General features: G+C 43.6%; 1 protein-coding gene across 3 annotated transcripts in view; it reads right to left on the minus strand.

The window, feature by feature from the left end:
• The window catches only part of LOC138747648 (sorting nexin-11-like), a 93,243-nt gene that overhangs the window by 67,108 nt on the left and 13,167 nt on the right, over window positions 1-12,968 (minus strand). For all 3 annotated transcript variants that reach the window (XM_069907066.1, XM_069907067.1, XM_069907069.1), the window contains exons 4-5: window positions 8,895-8,995; window positions 8,085-8,183 (exon numbers count right to left, since the gene is read on the minus strand). In XM_069907066.1, coding sequence (XP_069763167.1) covers window positions 8,085-8,183; window positions 8,895-8,995 — 200 coding nt within the window. The remainder of the gene's footprint in view (window positions 1-8,084; window positions 8,184-8,894; window positions 8,996-12,968) is intronic.

Genomic DNA, 12,968 nt, shown 5'->3' on the forward strand with positions numbered 1-12,968 from the left:
CACCCTCTCTCCCCCCACTGGTCTCTCCAATATGGTATTAACCCTTGGCTCCTTTCTAGCCCCCTGCGTCTCCCTTTTATACTTAGTATTTCCCCTTCCCACAGTCTTGATAAGAGTGTCGCAACTTGAAATACTGAATGACCATTTCTTTCCAAGGATGCTGCCTGACCAGGTGAGACCCCGCAGTTACTCTGTTTGCTACAGTTCTTGTGCTGCTCTAACAAAACTTTAGTTTGCTTTAGATTTTCTTTGCTGAATGTTTATTAAAAAAAACACTGAAAGTATACAAGCCTGGTTGACTGAAAAGAAAGCATACTGGACATACATATGCTCTAATAAGACCTTCAGGAAAATCTCCAGGACTACCCCACACAAGAAGCCCATGCTTCACCTGAGAACTGAGCCTGAAGCAAAAGGAAAAGGAGAAAACAGCTTCAATCTCTGATCACCACAAATTATAAGGTCCTCAGACAGCTGCCAGGTGAGGAAGACAGGAGAAGGTGGGCTGGGAAAACAGGCTGGTTTGCTGCTCCTCAATCAGAAGCATTTGTTGCAAAGGACATGTGCAGACGTAACAAAGACAATTAACCAATGACCTAATTCAACAGACCAGCCCCCCTGAATTCAGTACACATTCTCTGCTGTTCAGCTTTTACATTCAGTGGTACAGACCACGTGAGAGGAATTGCGTATGCCATAAGTCCCAGCTGAATTCTCTCCACTCACACTTCAAAACAAAACACTTGCAAAGACAGACTAGAATTTCTATGTCTACAACCACAGATGATCCTGCTGTGCTTTTCAGCCAAGAAAGTCATTGTTAAAGGCACCAAAGTCACAGTTTTAATGTGGGTAATTTTAGCAGCCAAATTGCACGTAGCCAGATTCCAGAAACATCAATGTAACAATGGCCTTATTATCAGTTTAGCACGTGGGTGAAGGGAGAAATAATATCCAGGACGTTAGAAAATGCTAGAGAAACTCAGCAAGTCTCACAACACCCATAGGAGGTAGAGATATATAACTGACGTTTCAGGCCTGAGCCCCTCTTCCAGAACTTCTTCAGAGGAAGGAATCCTTCAAAGAGTGTAGCAACCAAATGGAGTGAAACACGAAAATCTGATTGTAATAAAAACACAAAAATGCCAGAGATACTCAGCAGTGTCCATAGGAGGTAAATATAGATAACTAAAATTGATAACATTAGATATGAACTTGCAAAGGATGACAGAGAGAAAATGTTTGTGGTAGGTAGAATTCATGTGAGTATGTGGAATAAGGGCCCAGAGGCCAGAGGAAGTGACGCAGGGGTAGGAAACCTTTTAGTTTTTAACTTAGACATACAGCACAGTAACAGGCCATTTTGGCCCACAAGTCCATACCAGGGGCGTAAGTTAATTTGGCGGCACGGACTTGTAGGCCAAATTCACCTGTTACTGTCCTGTAAGTCTAAATTAAATATTAAAAGGTTGCTCACCCCTGAGAGCGTTTAATTACAATGTTAAAAGAAATTTAAATAGGTACATGATTAGGAAAGGACTAAGGGAATATCATGTCAGGCCCAGGGGGATTTATCGACCTTTATTCACTGTAAGACAGTAAGCACCTCCTCCTCTTTAATCTCTATATCAGTGGTTCTCAACCTTTTTCTTTCCACACATTTACCACTTTAAGTATTCCCTATGCCCTCTGTGATTAGTAAGGGATTGCTTTAGGTGGTATGTGGGTAGAAAGAAAAAGTTTGAAAACCACTGTCTTAATCGTACTTAATTAACTTGTTTTGTGCACGATTTCATAACTCCAAAGGACAATGACAATTTTTCTTGAGCAAAATATTTAACTAACAATTAGGTCTAGAGCAATGATTCTCAACCTTCCCTTCCCACTCACATACCACATTAAGCACTGATGACTTAGGGATTACGTAAAGTGGTATGTGAATGGAAAAAGATTGAGAACCACTGGTTTAGAGGAACATGGACCAAAAGCAGGGAAATGGGACTATCTCAGGTAAGCAACTTGGCTGGCATGGATCTTGGACTATATGCTCTGGGAGAAATCCATTGTATCCTCTGAAGGAATGCTGTGGGATACACTCATGCACTATTTACTATATCATGGCCGATGCTGACTTGTACAATTACTGACTTAGGCAGCACCATGGCCCAGCTAGTAAAGCCATTGCCACACAATGCCAGGTTTTATAATGACCTCGAGTGTTGTCTATGTGGAATTTGCACGTCCTGCCTGTGACCACGTGAGTTTCATTTTGATGCTCCAGTTTCCTCCCACAGCCCAAAAGCACACAGATTAGTAGGTAATTGGCCTGTAAATTGCACCTAATGCTTAGGTGTGTGGTGCGATTTGGGGAAAGATGATGGGAATGTGTTGGAATCTAGGGGTTAAAACATTATGAAATAAAGGATTAATCAATAAGTTTATTTGTACTGCATGAGTCAGGGAAAGAGGAATGTGGCTAAGTGGCTGTCACAGCATGGAGCAAAGTTGGCTGAACAAAATTGGCTGCTCCCAAGATACAGGGAGAGGATATGCATAAAACGATTTAGGAGGAATGCTCAACTGAAGGAGGTGGGAAGTAGCACAGGAGACACAGGCCAGATCAGAACAAAGAATGGCCCGCAAGAATCAAAGGGAATGGAAAACCAGTCTAGGAGGAAGATTAAGGCACGAGGAGGTGTTAAAGAGAACAGCAGAAATTGGCCAGACAGGGACCGAATGGTGATTAGAAATATCTGGGGATGAATTAATTTCAGATCTAAACAACAGGATAGTCTGGCCTGGAGGATTAACATGGGAAGGCTACACCCCAGAAATCTGCAAAACAGGAGATGACTTGTGATAACCCTTATGCAAAAAGATCTAGCAGGGAAAACAACTTTTGTTCTGTGTGATAAGATTGACCTATATAAACTGTGCCAACTGGACAATAGGGGTCAGTCTCGGGGAGTAGCTCACTGGCAGGTGACCTATGAACTAACAGACTGACCCAGAGCTCTGTTAAGTTTTATTCTTGTGCTGTGTAATAAATTGACTGTTGAACCGAATACCTTCTCCTATCACTTCATTCAAAGAACGCGCTGGACTCAGACTACACATAGACTAAATTAAGAGTAAGTTAAAGCCAGAGTCCAACAAATGTGGGGAGATTTTTTTTAAAAAAAGGGGAATTAATGTAGGATTACTGTAAATAGGTGGTTGGTGGTCAGCATGGCTGATGGGGTGAAGGGCCTGTTCCTGTGCAGCGTCTCTGTGACTGTTATAAATTATAGAACATGGTCAATAAGATGACTATTTAAAAAGCAGAGCACAAGCTCATGTGTACAGCCTAATTATGCCTAGCAGATAGGTTGTATACACAAGCATCTCCTCAGCACTTAGATTAAGAGTGGAACACCAAAGTCTGCAGACATTGTTATTGTAGTAAAAAGATAGAAATGATGGAGGAACTCAGCAGGTCTCGCAGTGTCCGTAGGAGGTAAAAGATATCTAACCGGCATTTTGGGGCTGAGCCCTTCTTCAAGGTATGAGTAAAAAGCAGACAGGAGCCTGAATTAAAAGGCAACAGAGGGAAAAATGGGCAGGGGGAGGAGTCCAGACCAACAGACAAAAGAACCTGACAGAAGCAGAGAAAATTATGAAGTGGATGGCAGGATACTTTTCCCCATAGCCAGGGTATTTAAAACAAGGAGGTATAGGTTTATGGTAAAGGGTAAAAGATCTAAAAGGAATCTGAGGAAGAATTTGTTCGCCCATAGGGTGAGTGGAATCTGGAAGGCATTGGCTGAGCAGGTGGTGAAGGCAGAAACTCTCTAACAACATTTAAGAAGTATCTAGATTTATACTTAAATTGTCAATGCATAGAATGCTATGGAGCAAGGACTGGTAAATGGAATGTACTTGATAATAATGACATTGAATTTACTGTCATATACATTGCACAATGTAGTATGCACCAGACTTAATTGGATAAGGATGGGACTGTAATGGAAGATTTAAACTGTGTTTTTTACTTCTGCAGCTGCAAGGCTGAGAACCTGCTTGTTTTTTTAGAATCAGAAGACGTTATCTAATTTACACTATGGGGACCAGGAATGCATAAGAATCAGTAGACATTATCCAACTTCCACCATGAGGCCCAAAGATGCAGTTTTTCTTTTGTTGGTCGCAGACTGTCAGGAGACCTTGAAGATAATTAAATCATTTGTTCAAAGTGATAAGATCTGAAGTAAACAACTTTTGGGTAATATAAGCCATGGTCCCACTGCTGAAGTTTGAGACTCTTCAAGAGGTGGCAACATCTCTCAGCAAGAACTTCAAGAGTCCAGCTAACGTCCCACGGAGGTAGAGAAGCTGCTACCGGCGCCCCGACAACCTACTACAAGTGTGCAGTCATTGCCTCGCTTCGGCAGTTGGGACCAGTCCAGGCTTTGATAAGTATAATTGGGAAGGGCTTGCATATTGTAGTGTGAATTCAGCTTTAGATTTAGTAATAAAGATTTGTATAAACTGAACTGCTCTAGGTGTGTGTGTCTATTTTCTTTCGGTAGCTCAAACACTGTGACCAATCTAAAACGAACAAAGTGCGAGGTATAAGTTTACCCAAGACAGGGACACAAAAGAGTGGAATGGTGAGAATAAAGAGCATTAACAAAGGCAAATGGAAAATTTAACTGTTACTAAAAGTCTTCATCAGAATTATTTTTAAGATTCTTTATATTCTACTTTGTTTTAAAACAGGAAAGAAACAAGAGTCAGTGCTGGATTCAGTGTGATACTTTATTGACTGTCAGAGTTTGATACAGACACCTGTCTCTCTTTTTTACTCACATCTTAAGGAAGGGCTCGGGCCCGAAACGTCGGTAATATATCTTTACCTCCTATGGATGCTGCAAGACAGGCTGAGTCCCTCCAGCATTTCTGTGTTTTTACTACAACCACAGCAATGGTAGACTTTTGTGTTTCACTCGAGTGTCTCAGAGTTGGCAAAGCTAAGCCACTAGAGGGTGTCTCAAACAACAAATTGGAATGGATGGAAAAAATCATTATTTCATCTTAAATTTGCAGACCCGCTACTAATTTTAAAAATGCAGAACACCGTCAGAGAAAACATGCTCCTGTTGGTGAATAAATAATAGAGGGGAAAGCATGAATTCTACAAAATTCCACTGCAACAAGATCTGCAAGTGGTCGTATCATGTGTGGAGATAGTCCAAAACAACGGAGTTATACTCTAAATCAGTAACCCATATGAACAAAGCATCACAACAGGTATTGCCAGGGTTCTTCAGACCAAAGCAATCTACTTCCCTATATAACTGGTTCCCATTAAAGCAAATGCCAAGGGAGAATCCCAAATATCACAGGGACTGCTTCCCCACTCGAGCCAATTCCAGAGGATTTGACATCAGAGGCACTGACATGCAAGAAGCCCCATCACTGCAGGGTTCAAGGAATCAAATTTCCCCCATAATCACTTCAAACTAACCCACATATGTAAAGAATATCCACCCAACTTCAGCTTGGCTTTGTGTTTACGCTGAATCATTTTGCAAATTGAAGCTGCAGTCATTACATCCTCTAACTCAGCCATTCTCAATACAGCCACCCTGGGGGCCACAGCACATTTAAGGGGGGCCATGGATTGAAATCTTTTTTGAAATGTTTTTTATGTAGTCAGTAGAAGTACAGAAGAAACCAACTAAACTTAACCATATATAACCATATAACAAATATAGCACGGAAATAGGCCATCACGGCCCTTCTTGTCCGTGTTGAATCACTTGTACTCTCCTAGTCCCACTGAGCTGCATTCTGCCCATAATCCTCTATACCTTTTACCATAATTTTTCTTAAAAGATAATATTATACCTGCCTCCTCCACCGGAATCTCATTGTGTTGCATCTAAACTTTTGCCCCCAACTTTCAGCTCATGTTCTCTTGTTTGAATCTCCCCTATTCTCAATGTAAAAAGTCTATCCACATCTCCTCCATCTATCCCCCTCAACATTTTTAAGACCTCTGTATCAAATCCTTCCCCAGCCTTCTACGCTCCGAGGAATAAAGACCTAACTTGTTTAACCTTTCTCTATAACTTGGGTGCTGAGACTCGGGGATCATTCTGGTGAATCTTCTCTCTATTTTGTTCACATCCTTCCTATAATTTGGTGACCAGAACTGAACACAAGATTCCAAATTTGGCCTCACCAATACGTTGTACAATTTTAACATTACCTCCCAACTCTTATACTCTACCCTATCCACCTGAGATTCCACCTTCAGGCAACTATGTACCATTATTCCTAGATCCCTCTGTTCAGTTGGATTCTTTAAGGCCCTAGCATTCACCATGTATGTCCTAATTTGATTAGTCCTACCAAAATGTAGCAGCTCACACGTCAGCATTAAACTCCATTTGCAAACTTTCTCCCCACTCTTCTAACTTCCCCAAATCTCTCTGCAAGACTTGAAACCTTCCTCACTATCCACAACACCACCTATCTTAGTATCATCTGCATACTGACTAATCCAATTTACCATCCCATCATCTAGACCATTAATGTATATTACAAACAACAATGGACCCAGTACAGATCCTTGAGGCACACCACTAGCCACCCGCCTCCAACCCGACAAACAGTTCTCCACCACCACTCTCTGGCATCTCCCATCCAGCCACTGTTGAATCCATTATACCACTTCTATATTCACACCTAACGGTTGAACCTTCCTAACTAACCTTCCATGTGGGACCTTGTCAAAGGCCTTACTGAAGTCCGCATAGACAACATCCACCGCCTTACCCTCATCAATTTTCCTCTTCAAAAGTTGTCTGCTTCCCAGGGAAGGGGGCCCATAAACTAAGAGCAAGGTTGTAAGGGGGCCATGGCCAAAAAAAGGTTGTGAATGGCTGCTCTTACTAATGAGAAGGTTTCATGGGTGTTTCTCCTTGCCCAGGGATGAGTGTCACTTGGAATGAACTCAAATATACAGAGGCAGAAATAAAAATACTGGAAAGAATTATTTTAAAATAATTGATTGCTGCAATAGACATATTGGATTACTGTAGGGATGAAATAAAATGGGACTAATGGACCCAATCCAAGTTGGATGAAACACCAAGAACGGCTGCACGCTTTTGTGCAAATGATCATGTAGGAAGCAGAAACACGTTAATGACTCGGCTCCCACACTCCTGCTCCGTCACTGACTAACATTTGACCCATTGGGTCCATGACCAGCTTTCAGCAGAATAGTCCCGTTTCATCACACAAGACCATCAACTCCCCCTTGATACTTTTCTTGGCACACACATTATCGTATAGTCTGCTGTAACCAATGAATATCCCAGCACACTTTTGGAATGTGGGGGGAGACCTGAGGACCCCAGGGAACCCAGGCAGTTGCAATGAGAAGGCCCCAATACACACAGGGAGCGTCAGAGGTCAGGATCAGATCCCACGTCGCTGGAGCTGTGAGCTAGCAGCATCACACTGCCACCCTTGTGAAAGTGAGCCATTTTCTTCAGGTGGAGTGCTCCAGCAGCAGCTGTCAGAGGGGGAGGCCCAGGACTTAGTGACAAAGAACGACAAGTTGAATGGGAAGTGAGCACTGGCATTCTCATGATAAATAAAACTCCAGCTTGATATTCCATCTGAGATCAGAAACACAAAGCTGGAGAAACTCAGCAGGTCAAATGGTGTACTTTTTAGAGCAAAGATAAAGATACATAACCAGCGTTTCAGGCTTGAACCCTTCATCAAGGTATGAACAAAATGTGGGCAGATGCCCGAACAAAATGGTGGAGGGTGGGGGGAAAGGGGGAGGAGCACAGTCCCCCAGGCAGGAGGTAATAGGTGGATAAGGGAGGGAGGGCACACCAGCAAACAGGGGAAGGGGGGGGGGGGTTCTGTGAATGGCCCTATAAAGGACACTTTATAGCTGAGTTTCTCCAGCTTTGTGTTTTTACTTCATCCACGATATCTGCAGACTTTTGTGTTTTACTTCCATCTGAGATCCACAGCAAAGCAGGGAAATGTCACGAATCCTATGATGCTGCACTTACTTCTGCAGAAATTGCTGCAAACCCTGTCGCCTCCTCTCTATACCTTCAGTGTCATTAACTTGGAGAAATGGCTTCTTGCCTGGCAGTTCTGGGAGAGATCTGTAAACACAAAGGCAAAGTTCAGCATTCACTGTCACACTGCCAAAAGACAATCTGGTGACTGGGTCCAGAACTGAGGAAGACTGTGTTTGTATTTTTCAGGATTATGCATCTCTGGCAAGGCCAGCTTGTGGTTTCCATTCTTGGTTGCTTTCAAGATGGTAAACCTTAACTGTTTTGGTGCTTCTGGTGAAGCTGCTCCTATCACTTTGAGTGGGTACTGTCAGGGCTTTGACCTAGGAGTGAGGAATGAATGCCAATTGGGTTTCAATTCATGATGGTGTACAACTTGGAGCAAGGCACTACAGAGGTCACGGACTGGGCTACGGTGGTGTCGGTGTATCCTGGAGTGAGGCAGCAGTTTGTGTCTGCACCCACTCTAGTCAAAGCTGCTTGGTCAGTTGTGGCTTGGTTTTTAATAGAAGAGTAGAGTATAGGATAGGCCATTCTGCCCAGCATGTCTGTACCAAACAAATCTTATCTGCCTTCACATGGTCTGTATCCCTCAATGCCCTGTTTGCTAATGTGCTTGTCAAAATGTCCCATCAGCCTATCTAGCAACAGCTCCATCAATGGTCACTAACCATGCCATAAGGTATAATGAAGCCTGCTCCTAGCGATTCCAGTGAGTCTGAGTTCAGTGCAGTGTTCAGGGCTGTTAATTCTCTTCATACATCAATAGACAGGAGTCAGGCCCCATGCTGTACTTACACTAGTCCAGCATTCTTCTGCAGTCGGCGTCTCAGCCATTCAAATTCCCGATACCGTCTTCGCACACAGGAAGTTTTCACAGTAAATGCCTTACTGTTTGTCTGGAAGAGCATAGTACAGAGCCTGTCAGTTACCATTCCTGATGTTTACTTGTGTCCAAAACAACAAAACTTAATCCTGCAGGTGATTTAGATTCCCACTCTTATATCATAGGCCATTTGTCCCACTGTGAATTTTCCAAAGGTTATTCAAGGAGCCCCACTCACTGATCCATCCTCTCAGACCTCCAAATGTTTCCTCCCAAACGTTCTGACTGAATCCATGTCCACAGTCTTCCAGGCAGTATGTTTCAGATCATTAATATCCTTCTCAGGTTGTATTTTGCTTATTTACTCACCACAAGTCCTAACGCCTTTAATCAGTGCCCTGAATGACACAGATATGGTATTGAGTCCCAAGAAGAGTGAGAAAGTTATGATTTTATGGCTAAACCATTCCAGTCAGTAATATGGCATGATCATTAACTTCAGCATCACTAGCTTCTGAGGCAAGTTCAACATACCATAGTATCTCCTTCTGAAAGGGGCAGAACGAACAAGTGCGGCAAGATCGGGAGTGGGATCCTCATGATGTTGTCCTTGCCCACTCAGCTATGGCTCAGTGGACAGCACTCCCGTGGCTAAACCTGAAGGTTGTGGCTTCAGGTCCCAGCTGTTAGACATACTGTTGCAGCAATGGTGTTAATTAACCTAATGGTTGATAACAATCTAGTAATTTTCTGGTCAAGTTTACTCAGAGTCATTGTCCCTTCATATCCAGACCAACCAGTGGGCACCATCCATCTCCCAGCATTTCTATGCCTAGGTAGTTCGAATGCTCGTCTGGACACTTCAGTGCTATTTCCAGTAGTACATTCTAGATACTTGTCAGTCTTTGAGTGCAGGGCACCAGAGTGGGAGAACATCAACCCCCCCACCCCACCCACCACCCATCTCCAAGAGGAAGAGGCCTGCGATAGGAGACCAAGTAGTAGTCCAGCAAGATGCTTGTGGCTGATAGCCTCAGAACAGGCTGCAGGATCCAGGAGGGTGATGATGGCAAGCATGGCTCCCGAAGGGCCCAGGGTGCTGACAGTACCCTAATCATATAGGGAGTTTGGGACCAGGGACCACGGAGGGCGACTCAGATGTCTGGAGCCTGGAATGGATGGCTGTGATGCAGCCAGCCAGGTTGCTCTCCTGTTAAGGGTTGACATGATGATGGTTGGCGGCCGTGCCTGCTTCAGTCTTCTTCTCAGGAAGTTCAGTCGCTGTTGCGCCTTCCTGACAAGTGAGGAGATGTTGAGTATCCACGATAGGTCATGAGTTAAGTGAACTCCAAAGAACTTGGTGTTCTCCATGACAGAGTTATTGATGTGTAGTGGAGGGTAGTCTCTCCTGTCCACAATCATCTCCTTCATCTTGTCCACATTGAGACTCAGGTTGTTACTCTGACACCATATCACAAGCTTCTCCAAATCTTCTCTGTAGTGAGACAAATCATTGTTGCTGATAAGGCCAACTACTGTTGTGTCATGACACTGTTGGAGCTGGATCTGGTGATGCAGTTGTGGGTCAGTAGCATGAACAGAAGTAGACTGAACACACAGCCATGAGGTGAACCAGTGCTTGACATTCTGCTATCAACCTGGATGGACTGTGGTCTTTCCCTAAGAAAGACCAGAATCCAGTTAGAGAGATGTGTTGAGTCCCATCAAGGCCTCCATCAGTCTCTGGGGAATGATCGTATTAAATGCCAAGCGGGTCGATGAACAGACCCTGGTAATATGAGGCGTCATTCTCCATGTTGGTCAGGACAGAGTGAAGGGTCAAGGCTATAGCATCATAATGTTTAATAAAGTTGGAGCATAACCTCCCTTCTCTTGTATTAAATAATCATGAAAGCCAGTACTGCATATTATGTTATGATATTATGTTATGATGAAATTGTACAAAGCACTGGTAGGCCAAGTTTGGAATACTGTGTGCAGTTTTGGTCACCGAATTATAGGAAGGATATAAACAAAATAGAGAGAGTGCAGAGAAGGTTCACGAGAATGTTGACAGGATGTCAGGGTTTGAGTTACAAAGAAAGGTTGAGCAGCCTGGGGCTTTTTTCTCTGGAGTGTAGAAGATTGAGGGGGGATTTGATGGAGGTGTACAAGATTTTAAAAGGGACAGAGAGAGTCAGGCTTTTTCAATTAAAAGTGGGGGATATTCAAACCAGAGGCCATGGTTTGAGATTGCAGGGGGAAAATTATAAGGGGAACATGAGGGGAAATTTCTTCACGCAAAGGGTAGTTGGGATGTGGAATAAGCTTCCGGCAGAGGTGGTTGAAGCAAGGATGTTATTTACATTTAAGGAAAGACTGGATAATTACATGGAGAGGAATAGATTGGAAGGGTATGGACCAGGTGCTGGTCAGTGGAACTAGGAGGGTGGGGATTTGTTCCGACTTGGACTAGTAGGGCCAAACTGGCCTGTTCTGTGCTGTATATGGTTATATGCCTTGGACAGGCATAAATCTACCTGCACTGCCACCTTCAAGCATCTTTGGACTTACAAACAAGTGTCCCTCTGTTTCTCAATACTCCCTATCATATCATACTTGGTGTATGTCCTAACCTCATTAGATTTCTCAAAACGCATCACCTCACATTGATCAGGATTCAACTCCATCTACTATTTCTCAGCCCACTTCAACACATTGATATCAGCCTCCACAACTGCAAAAGATCCACCAGTTTATGTCTCATTGATCATGCCTCCTACATCCACATCTTACATATATTACAAGAAGGGTCCCAGCACCAATCCTTGTGGAACGCCATGAGTTAGTCATTCAATCACACAAACTACCCCTACTGCCAGGCCAATTTCCCAACATTTTTTTGGTTATCAAACGGGCATTAACCTTTTGAATCAGTGAAGAAAGCACGTCAGCATGAATTGTGGAGAAAGTACCTTTACTCCCTCAGGAGTTTGCGGATGTTTGGTATGACATCAGAAACCCTGGCAAATTTCTACAGAGGTGTGGTGGAAAGTGTGCTGATTGGCTGCATCACGGTCTGGTAATGGGGACACCAATATCCCTGAGTGTAAAGCCCTGCAAAAGGTAGTAGACACAGCCCAGGACATCACAGGCAAACCCCTTCTCACCATCGAGAATGTCTACAGGGAATGCTGTCGTCAGAGAGCAGCAGCAATCATCAAGGATCCCCACCATAGAAACATAGAAAATAGGTGTAGGAGTAGGCCATTTGGCCCTTCAAGCCTACACCACCATTCATTTTGATTATGGCTGATCATCCACTCAGTACCCTGTTCCAGCTCTCTCTCCATGCCCCCTGATCTGCCTAGTCACAAGTACTAAATCTAATTCTCTCTTAAATATAGCTATGGAACCGGCCTCAATCACTTCCTGTGGCAGAGAATTCCATAAATTCACCACCCTCTGAGTGAAAAAATTCTTCCCCATCTCAGTCCTAAAGGACTTCCCCTTTATCCTTAAACTGCGACCCCTGGTTCTAGACTTGCTCAACATTGGGAACAATCTTCCTGCATCTAGCCTGTCAAATCCCTTAAGAATTTTGAACGTTTCTATTCAATCTCCTCTTAATCGTCTAAACTCCAGCGAGTACAAGCTCAGTCATTCTAGCCTTTCTTCATATGCAAGTCCCGCCATCCCTGGTATCAATCTGGTCAACCTTTTCTGCACTCTCTCCATGGCAATGATGTCCTTCCTCAGATAAGGAGACCAAAACTGAACACAATACTCGTGAGGTCTCACCAAGGCCCTGTACAATTGCATCAATACCTCCCTGCTCCTGAACTCGAATCCTCTTGATATGAACGCCAACATACCATTCGCCTTTTTTACTGCTTGCTGCACCTGCATGCCCACTTTTAATGACTGATGCACAGCGACACCCAGGTCTCTGCATCTCCCTTTTTCCTAATTGGATACCATTAAGATAATACTCAGCCCTCCCATTCTTTCCTACAACGTGGATAACCACACACTTATCCACATTA

This window comes from Narcine bancroftii, chromosome 12, assembly GCF_036971445.1.
Source record: "Narcine bancroftii isolate sNarBan1 chromosome 12, sNarBan1.hap1, whole genome shotgun sequence".
NCBI classification, from domain to species: domain Eukaryota; kingdom Metazoa; phylum Chordata; class Chondrichthyes; order Torpediniformes; family Narcinidae; genus Narcine; species Narcine bancroftii.